General features: G+C 45.0%; 1 protein-coding gene across 1 annotated transcript in view; it reads left to right on the top strand.

Moving 5' to 3' along the window:
- The window catches only part of DRG1 (developmentally regulated GTP binding protein 1), a 34,766-nt gene extending 24,436 nt beyond the window's left edge, over nucleotides 1-10,330 (top strand). Inside the window, exons 7-9 of the mRNA XM_003821480.6 lie at nucleotides 2,768-2,935; nucleotides 3,213-3,335; nucleotides 10,016-10,330. Of these exons, the coding sequence (XP_003821528.1) occupies nucleotides 2,768-2,935; nucleotides 3,213-3,335; nucleotides 10,016-10,115 (391 nt within the window). The 3' untranslated portion in view covers nucleotides 10,116-10,330. The remainder of the gene's footprint in view (nucleotides 1-2,767; nucleotides 2,936-3,212; nucleotides 3,336-10,015) is intronic.
- The last annotated feature ends 2,210 nt before the right edge of the window (nucleotides 10,331-12,540 follow it).

Genomic DNA, 12,540 nt, shown 5'->3' on the forward strand with positions numbered 1-12,540 from the left:
AGCCTGTGCTACTATCTTAAATGATAGTGGGCTTTGGTTTCTTTTTTTTTTTTTTGAGATAGAGTTTCGCTCTTGTTAGCCAGGCTGGAGTGCAGTGGCGCAGTCTCGGCTCACCGCAACCTCCACTTCCAGGTTCAAGCGATTCTCCTCCCTCAGCCTTCCCGAGTAGCTGGGATTACAGGCCTGTGCCGCCACGCCTGGCTAATTTTGTATTTTTAGTAGAGATGGGGTTTCTCCGTGTTGGTCAGGCTGGTTTCGAACTCCTGACCTCAGGTGATCCACCCCACCTCGGTCTCCCAAAGTGCTGGGATTACAGGTGTGAGCCCGGCCTTTTTTTTTTGAGACAGAGTCTCACTCTGTCACCCAGGCTGGAGTGCAATGGTGTGATCTCAGCTCACTGTAACCTCCTCCGCCTCCCAGGTTCAAGCGATTCTGCTGCCTCAGCCTCCCAAGTAGCTGAGATTACAGGTGTGCACCACCATGCCCAGCTAATTTTGTATTTTTAGTAGAGATGGGGTTTCATCATGTTGGCCAGACTGGTCTCAAACTCCCGACCTCAAGTGATCCGCCTGCCTTGGCCTGCCAGAATGTTAGGATTACAGACATGAGCCACTGCGTCCAGCCTGTGTTACTATCTTAAATGATAGTGGGGCTTTGGTTTCTTTCTTTTTTTTTTTTTTTTGTGAGACAAGAGTCTCACTGTGTCACCCGGGCTGGAGTACAGTGGCGCGATCTTGGCTCACTGCAACCTCCACCTCCTGGGTTCAAGTGATTCTTCGGCCTCAGCCCCCTGAGTAGCTGGGATTATAGGCGCCTGCCACTACATCTGGCTAATTTTTTGTATTTTTAGTAGAGATGGGGTTTCATGTTGGCCAGGCTGGTCTTGAACTCCTGACTTCAGGTGATCTACCCACCTCAGCCTCCCTAAGTGCTGGGATTACAGGTATGAGCTGCTGTGCCCGGCACCCCCCCTTTTTTGTTTTGGAGTCTTGCTCTGTCCCCCAGGATCGTGCAGTGGCACGATCTCAGCTCACTGCAACCTCTGCCTCCCGGATTCAAGCAATTCCCCTGCCTCAGCCTCCCAAGTAGCTGGGACTACAGGTGTCCGCCACCATACCCGGCTAATTTTTGTATTTTTAGTAGAGACGGGGTTTCTCCATGTTAGCCAGGCTGGTCTCAAACCTCAGGCAGTCTGCCTGCCTCTGCCTCCCAAAGTGCTGGGATTACAGGCGTCAGCCACCCTGCCTGCTGGCTTTGGTTTCTTTAGGGGTAAACTGAGGGATTAGTTTTTATTTCTGACATCCTTCCTTGCTTTTAAATTTAATTATGATGGTCATATTCCCCATTTCAGTTTTTTTCTTTTACAGCCTCTTCCTATGAAATTCTCCGTTTCAGTTACTTGCTGTAAACTAAGCTGCCCCCTAAACTTTGTCATGTGATAGTTGAAGAAAGTAGTAGGTCAGTCTGCTCTTCCAGAATTAATCCACCTGAGAAGTTATATAGGCTGTGTCCTACAGAAGTCCGAGCAGGCCAGGCTGTGTCTGTTTTCTCCATCCTAAGAGTATGTAGCTGAATATCTGTTTCATGATACATTACCTTTTTTTTTTTTTGAGACAGAGTCATGCTCTTGTCGCCCAGGCTGTAGTGCAGTGGTGTGATCACGGCTTACCGCAGCCTTGAACTCCCAGGCTCAATCCATCCTCCCACCTCAACCTCCTGAGTAGCTGGGACTATGGGCGTGTGCCACCAAGCCCGGCTAATTTTTGTATTTTTTGTAGAGATGTTGTTTCACCACGTTGCCGAGACTGGTCTTGAACTCCTGGGCTCAAGCAATCTGCCTGCCTTGGCCTCCGAACGTGTTGGGATTATAGGCATAAGCCACTATGCCCAGCCCATTAATATTACTGAGACTTTAATAAGTTAAGTCACTGTTAAAATTACTCATAGCATTTGCATGTAATATTTTTAGTTGCTCTCCTAGTCATTTGTTCCTATATGTTGGATGAGTGTATTTACTCCTCATTTGAAAACAAACAGAAGCCATTGTTTTCAGTTAGGCATTTTACAAGTGAGGCAGTTAAACCTGAGAAGTTGTGGCTTGCCTAATTATTAGTAACCTTAGCTGTCATATTGATTGGACACTAGGAATATGACATTGGTAGATGCTATATCAGTTTTACCAATATTATTTATTGTACCAATAAATAAAACACTTATTTTTTAGTCTTTAAGTATAAATTATGTTTTAAAACAGCCTTGTAGGAAACTGACTCAGAGGTTAAGTGACTTTCCTAGGGACACATAACATCACCTCTTCATATCCACAGAGGATTGCTTCCAGGACCCCTTGCAGATAATGAAACCTGCAGATGCTCAAGGCCCTTATATAAAATGGTATAGTACAGCTGACCCTCCATGTCTGTGGGTTTTTGATCTGCAGTTGGTTGAATTCAGGGATGCAAAACCTGCATATGTGGAGGGCCAGCTGGGATTAGAATCAGTCTGAGCACTTCAAAGCTTGTGTTCTTTGCACTGCAGTATGCTTTCCTAGCAATTAGCTTTGTGGCTGGTACTAGGGCCTGACTTCTGTTACTTTTCAACCCATAGTTCACTTTTTCTTTTTCTTTTTTCTTTTTCTGGCTGATCTGCTACTTATGGTCCCTCTTGGGAGCGCCAGTTGGGTCTGGGTGAGGGTGTGCTGTTCAACAGTCTGACAGTTTTGTCAACAACTCCAGACTAATACCCTGTTTTTCTTCAATTTCTGTAGAGTTTATATCCCCTGTATCTATGTGTTAAATAAGATTGACCAAATCTCCATTGAGGAATTGGATATCATCTATAAGGTGCCTCACTGTGTACCCATCTCTGCCCATCACCGCTGGAATTTTGATGACCTATTGGAAAAGATCTGGGACTATCTGAAACTAGTGAGAATGTAAGTCTTTGTGGATAGGGTAATGTTGCTATAGGAATTAACCAGACTGTCCTAAAATGATACTTTCTGGAGCTCATTAACAAAATCTGGCTCTTTTTGAAAATATAAGTAAATTGGTTTCTATTATCTACTAGGTCATTAGGTCATATTGAGGACACTTTTTCCCTTAAGTTGGAGGTTGTCCTGGTCTGATGTCAGGGGTGATGGAGGGTTGCTATACATTCAACACATGAGATATTCTAAGAAGGCAGTAATCTTTATGCCCTCTCTATTCTAGTTACACCAAACCCAAAGGCCAGTTACCAGATTACACATCCCCAGTGGTGCTTCCTTACTCCAGGACCACAGTGGAGGATTTCTGCATGAAGATTCACAAAAATCTTATCAAAGAATTTAAATAGTAAGTATCATGGGCCTGTGGTCCCTCCTTTTTCCTATGAGTTACCAATTTTACTAACTAGTAATTCTTAGGATAGCATTTTAAAAAAGAAGGCAGGAAGGAGGCTACTGAAATGTTTGCTTGGCTAGAACTCTGCAGTGTCTTCTTAAAACCGTGCCTAATTAGAATAGGAAGAGCTCTAGAAACCTCTTTAGGTCAGGAAGCCTGATGACACAAACAACCCTGACCTTCCCTCATTATTTCATCTTCCTCTTGGCAAACACAAATATTAATAATTCCTGCCAATGTCACACTGGCCTCTACTGGGTACTGAGCCCCCTTCTAAACCTTAAACATGGGCAAAACCTCCCTAATCTCTTACATTTTTCACTGCTGACACAGGCTGAAAAAAAATTATTTTATTTTTGCGACGGTCTTGCTGTTGCCTTGGCTGGAGGGAGTGGTGAGATCATAGCTCACTGGAGCCTCAATCTTCTGGGCTCAAGCAGTCCTCATGCCTCAGCCTCCTGAGTAGCTGGGACTACAGGTGCACACCATTATACCCGGCTAATTTTTAATTTTTCGTTTTTTGAGACAGTCTCGCTCTTGTTGCCCAGGCTGGAGTGCAATGGCGTGATCTTGGCTCACTGCAACTTATGCTTCCCGGGTTCAAGTGATTCTCCTGCCTCAACCTCCTGAGTAGCTGGGATTACAGGCATGTGCCACCCACCATGCCCAGCTAATTTTGTATTTTTAGTAGAAACGGGGTTCCTCCATGTTGGTTAGGCTGGTCTTGAACTCTTGACCTCAGCCCCCCAAAGTGCTGGGATTACAGGCATGAGCCACCATGCCTGGCCTTAAAAAATGTTTATTAGAGACGAGGTCTTGCTTTGTTTCCCAGGCTGGTCTTGAATTCCTGAGCTCGAGCGATTCACCTGCTTCAGCCTCCCAAAGTGTTAGGATTATAGGTGTGAGCCACTATGCCCAGCATATTAATTTTTTATTTTGAACTTATTTTAGACCAATAGCAAAGTTGCAAATACAGCACAAAGTTTCCTTTTTTTTTTTTTTTTGAGACGGAGTCTCGCTGTGTCGCCCAGGCTGGAGTGCAGTGGCGCAATCTTGGCTCACTGCAAGCTCTGCCTCCAGGGTTCATGCCATTCTCCTGCCTCAGCCTCCCGAGTAGCTGGGACTACAGGTGCCCGCCACCACGCCCGGCTAATTTTTTTGTATTTTTCAGTAGAGACGGGGTTTCACCGTGTTAGCCAGGATGGTCTTGATCTCCTGACCTTGTGATCTGCCCACCTCGGCCTCCCAAAGTGCCGGGATTACAGGCGTGAGCCACTGCGCCCAGCCCAAAGTTTCCTTTTATCTCTCACCCCACTTCTAATGTTAACAGCTCACATTACTATAAAATTATCAAAAACAGGAAATAAGCATTGGTATGATGTTGTTAACTATAGATCTTATTTGAATTTTATTACTTTTTCTTTTACTAGTGTCTGTTTTGTGTTCCAGGAACCTGTGTGGCATCTAGTTGTTACTTGTTTGTAGTCTTGTGTTCTAGTCTACCAGTAATATTTCCTTAGACTTTCACTGTCATTGATGATCTTGACACTTTTGAAGAGTGTTCACTAGTTATTTGATTGAATATTCCTTAGTTTGAGTTTGTCCAGTGTTCTCTCATGATTGAAATGAGATTATGCATTTTTGGTAAGAATACCACAAAAATAATGATATGTTCTTCTCAATGTATCAATACATGAGATTCATGATGTTGATATACCTCACCGATGATAATATTCACACTGATTACTTGGTTAAGTTGGTGTAGGGTGGGTTTCTCTGCCGTGAAGGTAGTATTTTTCTCTTCGTATTTTATAAGTATCTCGGGGTACTTTTGAGACTGTGAAAGTCCTTTTTCTCTTCAGATTTTTGCCTGCTATTAGCATCTACTGGTGAGGCTTGTTTGTGACATTTATGGCTATGGTGTTTACCTAGCCATAGGCTGGAGTGTAGTGGCACGATATCAGCTCACTGCAACCTCTGGCTCCTGGGTTCAAGCAATTCTTCTGCCTCAGCCTCCTGAGTAGCTGGTACTACAGGCGTGTGCCACCGTGCCTGGCTAATTTTTGTATTTTTAGTAGAAATTTTTGTATTTTTAGTAGTCAGGCTGGTCTCAAACTCCTGACCTCAGGTGATCTGCCTGCCTCAGCCTCCCAAAGTGCTGGGATTACAGACAGGCATGAGCTACCACGCCTGGCCTAATGGTGATTCTTGGACTTCTGTGTGTTAGAGCTACCACTTCTTTATTTAACTCATAATTCCTATCAGTATGAGCTCTTGGTTATTTTATTCTATAGGATGTAATCTAATACTATTATTATTTTGTTGCTCAAATTATTACAAAGCTTTGGCCTTTAGGAACTCTTTCATGTTGGCCCCTGTGTTCTTTTGATAAGCTCCTTTTTTTTTTGAGACACAGTCTCACTGTTGTCCAAGCCGGAGTGCAGTGGCACGATCACAGCTCACTGTAGCCTTGATCTCATGGGCTCAAGCCTCAGCCTGCCTCAGCCTCCTGAGTAGTTGGAACTCCAAGTGTGCGCCACCATGCCCAGCTAGTTTTTTCTATTTTTTTTTGTAGAGACAAGGTCCGACTTGTGTTGCCCAGACTGGTCTCCAATGCCTGGGCTCTAGTGATCCGCCTACCTTCACCTCCCAAAGTGCTGGGATTACAGGCATGAGCCATTTATTTATTGTAGAGATGGGGTCTTGCAATGTTGCCCAGGCTTCTCAAACTCCTGGGTTCAAGTGATCCTTCCATCTCTGCCTCCCAAAGTGCAGGATTACAGGCATCAGCCACCCGTGCCCAGCCTTTCCTTACTTTTTGATAGTGTTAATAATTAGATGTTCCCAAATGACATTGATTTTGCCTGCACTAGCCCTGAAAATTAGTCACTTCTCCAAGGAGCCCCAGTTTTCAAGATGTGGGTGCTAAGTGTGCTCATTGTTAGCAAGTAGGTTATCATTGCCTGTAGGCCCTCTCAGCAAATAAAGTTAGGAAATACATGTATGGATACTAATGATGCTTATATACACATCTGTATTTCTGTATCTGTCTTATCCTTCCTCACTATCCATCATTTATCCATCTTTCCTAAAAACCATGAGTTTATACTGTTATCTCTGATTCTAGTTCAATACTACAGGGTTAATTTTTTTTTTTTTCTTTTTGAGATGGAGTCTCGCTCTGTCCCCCAGGCTAGAGTGCAGTGGCGCCATCTCCGCTCACTGCAAGCTCTGCTTCCCGGGTTCACGCCATTCTCCTGCCTCAGCCTCCTCAGTAGCTGGGACTACAGGCACCCGCCACCACACTCGTCTAATTTTTTATATTTTTAGTAGAGATGGGGTCTCACCGTGTTAGCCAGGATGGTCTTGATCTCCTGACCTCGTGATCCGCCTGCCTCGGCCTCTCAAAGTGCTGGGATTACAGGCGTGAGCCATCACGCCCGGCCACTACAGGGTTCATTTTAGCCTTCCCACTTAGTATTATTTTTGAGACAGGTGTTCTGTCTCCCAGGCTGGAGTGCGGTGGCTCTGTCACAGCTCACTGCAGTCTCGACTTCCCAGGCTCAAGCGATCCTCCTACCTCAGTTTCTGAATAGCTGAGACCATAAGTGTATGCCACCATGCCCGGCAAATTTTTTTTTTATTTGTAGAGACAGGGTCTCCCTATGTTGCCCTGGCTGGTCTCGAACTCCTGGGTTCAAGCGATTCTCCTGCTTCGGCTTCCCAAAGTGCTGGGATTACAGACACTAGCCACTGCACCCGGCCTTCCCCATTTTTTTTTTTTTTTTTTTTTTTGAGACGGAGTCTTGCTCTGTTGCCCAGGCTGGAGTGCAGTGGCGCGATCTCGGCTCACTGCAAGCTCCGCCTCCCGGGTTCATGCCATTCTCCTGCCTGAGCCTCCCGAGTAGCTGGAACTACAGGTGCCTGCCACCATGCCTGGCTAATTTTTTGTATTTTTAGTAGAGATGGGGTTTCACCATGTTAGCCAGGATGGTCTCGATCTCCTGACCTCGTGATCTGTCCGCCTCGGCCTCCCAAAGTGTTGGGATTACAGGCGTGAGCCACTGTGCCCACCGCACTTTTTTTTCTGAATAGGAGAAAGGGTTAAAAACAAAAGAAGAAAATAGGGCTAGGTGTGGTAGCTCACGCCTGTAATCTCAGCACTTTGTGGCCAAGGCAGGAGGACTGCTTGAGTCCAGGAGTGTGAGATCAGACTAGGCAATATAGTGAGACCCCTGTTTTTATCAAAAATTAAAAAATTAGCCAGACATGGTACCAGGCACCTGTGGTCCCAGCTACTCAGGAGGCAGAGGTAGGATTGCTTGAGCCCAGGAGGGTTGACATTGCAGCGAGCCATGATAATGATCATGCCCCCTGTACTCTAGCCTGGGCAGCGGACTGAGACCCTGCCTCAAAAAACCAACCAAACAAAGAAAAAACAAAACTTGTTTCTGATCCTAAGAGTACTGAGAGAGTGAAGTCCTTTATTGACCTTCAGATCCTTATATATAAAACAACTATATTCCACATGTAAGTGCTAATTTCCACCACAGTCAAAACATTATGCTTTGGCAGTTACTTTAACTGGTAAAGATGACTTTTGTAAAAAGTTAAACACTGTCCTTTTTCAAACTTTGTAGATTTATATATAGCTCTTTCCTTCTATGGTGGCAAAACATTGTTCAAAACCTTCAGAACTTTAAATTTACCAGGGAATTAAAAAGGGGAGAAAAATGTCTCAGATAAGAAACATATCGAAGCAAACAGGATTTTATTTGCTCTTATTTTACTGTTTTTTTTTTTCTTTAATTATTGCACAACTATCTTTTTGTTTTTTTTGAGATAGGGTCTTGTTCTGTTGCCGCCCAGGCTGGAGTCCAGTGGCGTAATCGTGGTTCACTGCAGCCTTGAACTCCTGGGCTCAAGCGATCCTCCCACCTCAGCCTTTTAAATAGCTGGGACTACAGGTGCAAACCACCATGCCTGGCTAATTTTTTCTATTTTTCTAGAGCTAGGGTTTCTCCATGCTGCCCAGACTGGTACAACTCTCTTAATAATAGAAAACTTTCATCTTCAGGCCTAATTAATTATAACATTTATCCCTTTTCCATTTCCTTCATGTCCTTGACCACATTGATCCCTTACTCTGTGCTTTGTGTTTTTTGTGTGTGTGTGTGTGTTTTTTTTTTTTTTTTTTTTTTGAGACTGAGAGAGACTCAGTCGCCCAGGCTGGAGTGCAGTGGCGCGATCTTGGCTCACTGCAACCTCCGCCTCCCAGGTTCAAGCGATTCTCCTGCCTCAGCCTCCCAAGTAGCTGGGACTATAGGTGCGTGCTACCACGCCCAGCTAATTTTTTTGTATTTTTGGTAGAGACGAGGTTTCACCATGTTGGCCAGGATGGTCTCGATCTCTTGACCTCATGATCCGCCCGCCTGGGCCTCCCAAATGCTGGAATTACAGGTGTGAGCCACCACGCCTGGCCTAATTTTTGTATTTTTAGTAGAGACAGGGTTTCACCATATTAGCCATGCTGGTCTCGAACTCCTGACCTCGTGATCCACCTGCCTCAGCCTCCCAAAGTGCTGGAATTAGAGGCATGAGCCACCGTGCCCGGCCTGGAATATAGATTTTTAAAAGAGGTTTTGACTCAATGATAATATAATAACAATATGGCCACCTTTTTTACTCTTGGTACATAGTTCTTAGTCTCTGTGAGGCAGGTCTCGGTGTCTTATTCACCAGTTTTCATCTCTAGCACAACATATTCTTAAGTTTGGAGGCCCATGGATATAAATTACCTTCACATATTCCAGTAAATCGGGAGGACATATCAATTACAGTTTCTGGTTAGGGAGGAAGATTTTCCTGGCATGGCTGAAGAGGGAGGCCCTAATTTCTTGTCAGTACCCACTGATGGTTTCAGGAAACCCAGCAAAAACAGGTATTCTCTAACAGTCTATAAGTGATATTGTATCTGTAAGAATCAGTCTGAAATTTTCAGGGTATTTCTCTATGAAGATTAAAGACGGATTTTTTTTTTTTTTTTTTTTGAGGCGGAGTTTCGCTCGTTGCCCAACCTGGAGTGCAATGGCATGATCTTGGCTCACTGCAACCTCCGCCTCCCGGGTTCAAGCCATTCTTCTGCCTCAGCCTCCCGAGTAGTTGGGATTACAGGCACCCGCCACCATGCCCAGCTAATTTTTGTATTTTTAGTGGAGACGGGGTTTCACCATGTTGGCCAGGCTTTTCTTGAACGCCTGATCTCAGGTGATCCACACCCTTCGGCCTCCCAAAGTGGTGGGATTACAGGCATGAGCCCCTGTGCCTGGCCCAGGGTATTTCTCTATAACAAATTCATGCTTTCTTTTAATTTTAAACTAGGCTCTTTATACTAAACATGTTTTTTGTCTTTGACTTTCTGCAATAAGAGGAACCACACAACTTCCAGAAGTCTTTACCGGCTTTTATGTTAAGGCTTCAGTGTCTCATACTGCTAGGGAAGATAAAGCTTTTGTAGGTCTATGGTTCTTAAGGGTATGATACTAAATCTGAGCAGAAAGGTGGCATCCAGGCAAATAGGGCAGAAGCTAGGTTATTATTTACACTGACTGTTCTTTTTCCCTTCCATACAGTGCTTTGGTCTGGGGTCTCTCTGTGAAACACAATCCTCAGAAAGTGGGTAAAGACCATACGTTGGAGGACGAGGATGTCATTCAAATTGTGAAGAAGTGAAACCTTTCCCTTTTCCCATCTGCCGGATGAACCACAACAGCGTTCCCCATGATCAAGCACCCTACCCCAGTTCTTTCTGGTTTTGGCAGTCACTGGATCAGGATCCAGGGGAGGGAGATGGAGGCACCCAAACTGGAACTTCATTTGTCTTACCTTGGTGTCACCTTGTATGTCGAACTGCATAAAAGATCTGGTAGGCTGGTCAGCTACATGCAGCTCATGTGTCATTGTCAGAATTTGTTTTGGGATGGGCTGAATGAGGAAGGGTATATACGGTGAAGCAGCTACAGAAGGGATCCTTGGGAACTTCATCTTGAGTGTGAAATGGATAAAAATATGACATGCTGCATCTTATTTGATGTTTACTTATGGGAACCCCTTCCAAACTAGATATGGCTTTCAGTCCTTTCAAGTAGTCTTTCCCACATGATACTGGAGAGAGGAAGGACTTTATGTAAGTTAACTGATCACTCCCCGCAAGGCTAACCTATTTTGGGAGATCATGTAATTTAAGTACTCCGACCAGGCAGATCAGGGTTTGAAGTTGCAGGTCCACCTCTAGTTAGCTGTGGAGCCCTGAACAAATTACCCAACCTTTATGAGCCTCAGTTTCCTCATGTAACATGGGGATAGTAATAGCACTTACTTTCTGCGGTGGTGATTGTTAGTAATGGAGGGAGATGGTACTTACATGTCAAATACTGTGCTAAGCAATTTGTAAGTACTCAATGACTCTTGGCTTTTGTTGCACCGAGCCTTTTACTGGGCTGTCTGCCCTATGCAGAGCACAGCTGTACATCATCAGTGTTGGGTTGAATGTTGAGCTGAACTATGTTGCCAGCTGGGCCACTAAAATGCTTTTTTCTTTCTCTTTTTTTTTTTTTTTTTTTTTTTGAGATGGAGTTTCGCTCTTGCTGCCCAGGCTGGAGTGCAATGGCATGATCTCGGCTCACCGCAACCTCCGCCTCCCGGGTTCAAGCGATTCTCCTGTGTCAGCCTCCTGATTAGCTGGGATTACAGGCAGGTACCACCATGCCCCGCTAATTTTGTATTTTTAGTAGAGATGGGGTTTCTCCATGTTGGTCAGGCTGGTCTTGAATTCCTGACCTCAGGTGATCCGCCTGCCTCAGCCTCCCAGAGTGCTGGGATTACAGGTGTGAGCCACCGTGCTCGGCCAACTAAATGCCTTCTTTCCCATAACCCAGACTTTCTGCTTGAATCCCCATGAAAGTCCTGGCTTCAGCCAATAACTTGGGCGAAGGTGCATTGCAAGTGAGGCAACTGGTGTGATCAAAGCAGGTTTGTGTGTTCACATATGTGTATATATGGAGGTGGGAGGTTTAGGAGGAGGGTTGGTGTCAGGACTACTTGAGAGGATGCTAAGGACATAATCAGATATTTGGGGGACTAGGAATATAGGAATTTAAGGGGATTGCTCTGATTATGTGAAACTGGTTGATGAAAATCTTGGTGTGGTGGGTAACAATATGGGTGGAGGGGGCTGGGCCCAGTAGCTCACACCTGTAATCCCAGCACTTTGGGAGGTCAAGGCAGGAAGATCGCCTGAGCTCAGGAGTTCGAGACCAGCTGGACAACATAGCGAGGCCCAATCTCTACAAAAAAATTTAAAAAATTAGGTGGGCATGGTGGTGCATGCCTGCAGTCCCAGCTGTTCGGGAGGCTGAGGTGAGGACTGCTTGAGCCTGGGAGGTCCAGGCTGCAGTGAGCTAAGATGGGCCACTGCACTCCAGCCTGGGTGACAGAGTGAGACCCTGTCTCCAAGAAATAAAAATTAAATAATTAAAGAATATGGGCAGAAGGGAGGGTATGGACATGTAAGTATGGAGGAGAAATCTTAAACTTGTTAACTAACTTGCTCTTGGGAAGAAGTCAAACATTATTTCAGTATGGATAGAGTAGTCCCTGAGAAAATCAGGAAGAATAGGTTTGCAGCAAGACAGAATTTGATTATTTCTTCAAATGAGGCAAGCCAGAGCTTTTAGCAGGTCATGAGTGATCACAGTGTGGGATTATTCACATACTCAGCCTCTCTCCAGTGCTTGTTTCTCCTGCTGCCCTAATAGCAGTTGTTTCCCTTTGATAGTCTTCCTGGAGCTTGGGCTTGTCACTGTCCCCAGACCCGGAAGGTAAGCTCCTGAAGCCTGGTATGCTAGTTACTTTTCAGAATATCGGCCTTGATACCACTGGTGCATTCATGATAGAGGCCGTGGTCTAGAGCCTGCCCCAACCCTGCAGGGGAACAAGGAAACATTGGCTTTCTGAGCTACGGGATTTCCAGGAAGGTTTGTTCTCCAGCCAGAACATATTGGGTTTCTGGGGACTCTTCTTGCCAAAATTCACTTTCATTGAGCAAGCATTTAGCACTGCCAGGATGTTGGGGAGAGAAGGTTGCTGAAATCCAGTT

This window comes from Pan paniscus, chromosome 23, assembly GCF_029289425.2.
Source record: "Pan paniscus chromosome 23, NHGRI_mPanPan1-v2.0_pri, whole genome shotgun sequence".
Taxonomy (NCBI): Eukaryota; Metazoa; Chordata; class Mammalia; order Primates; family Hominidae; genus Pan; species Pan paniscus.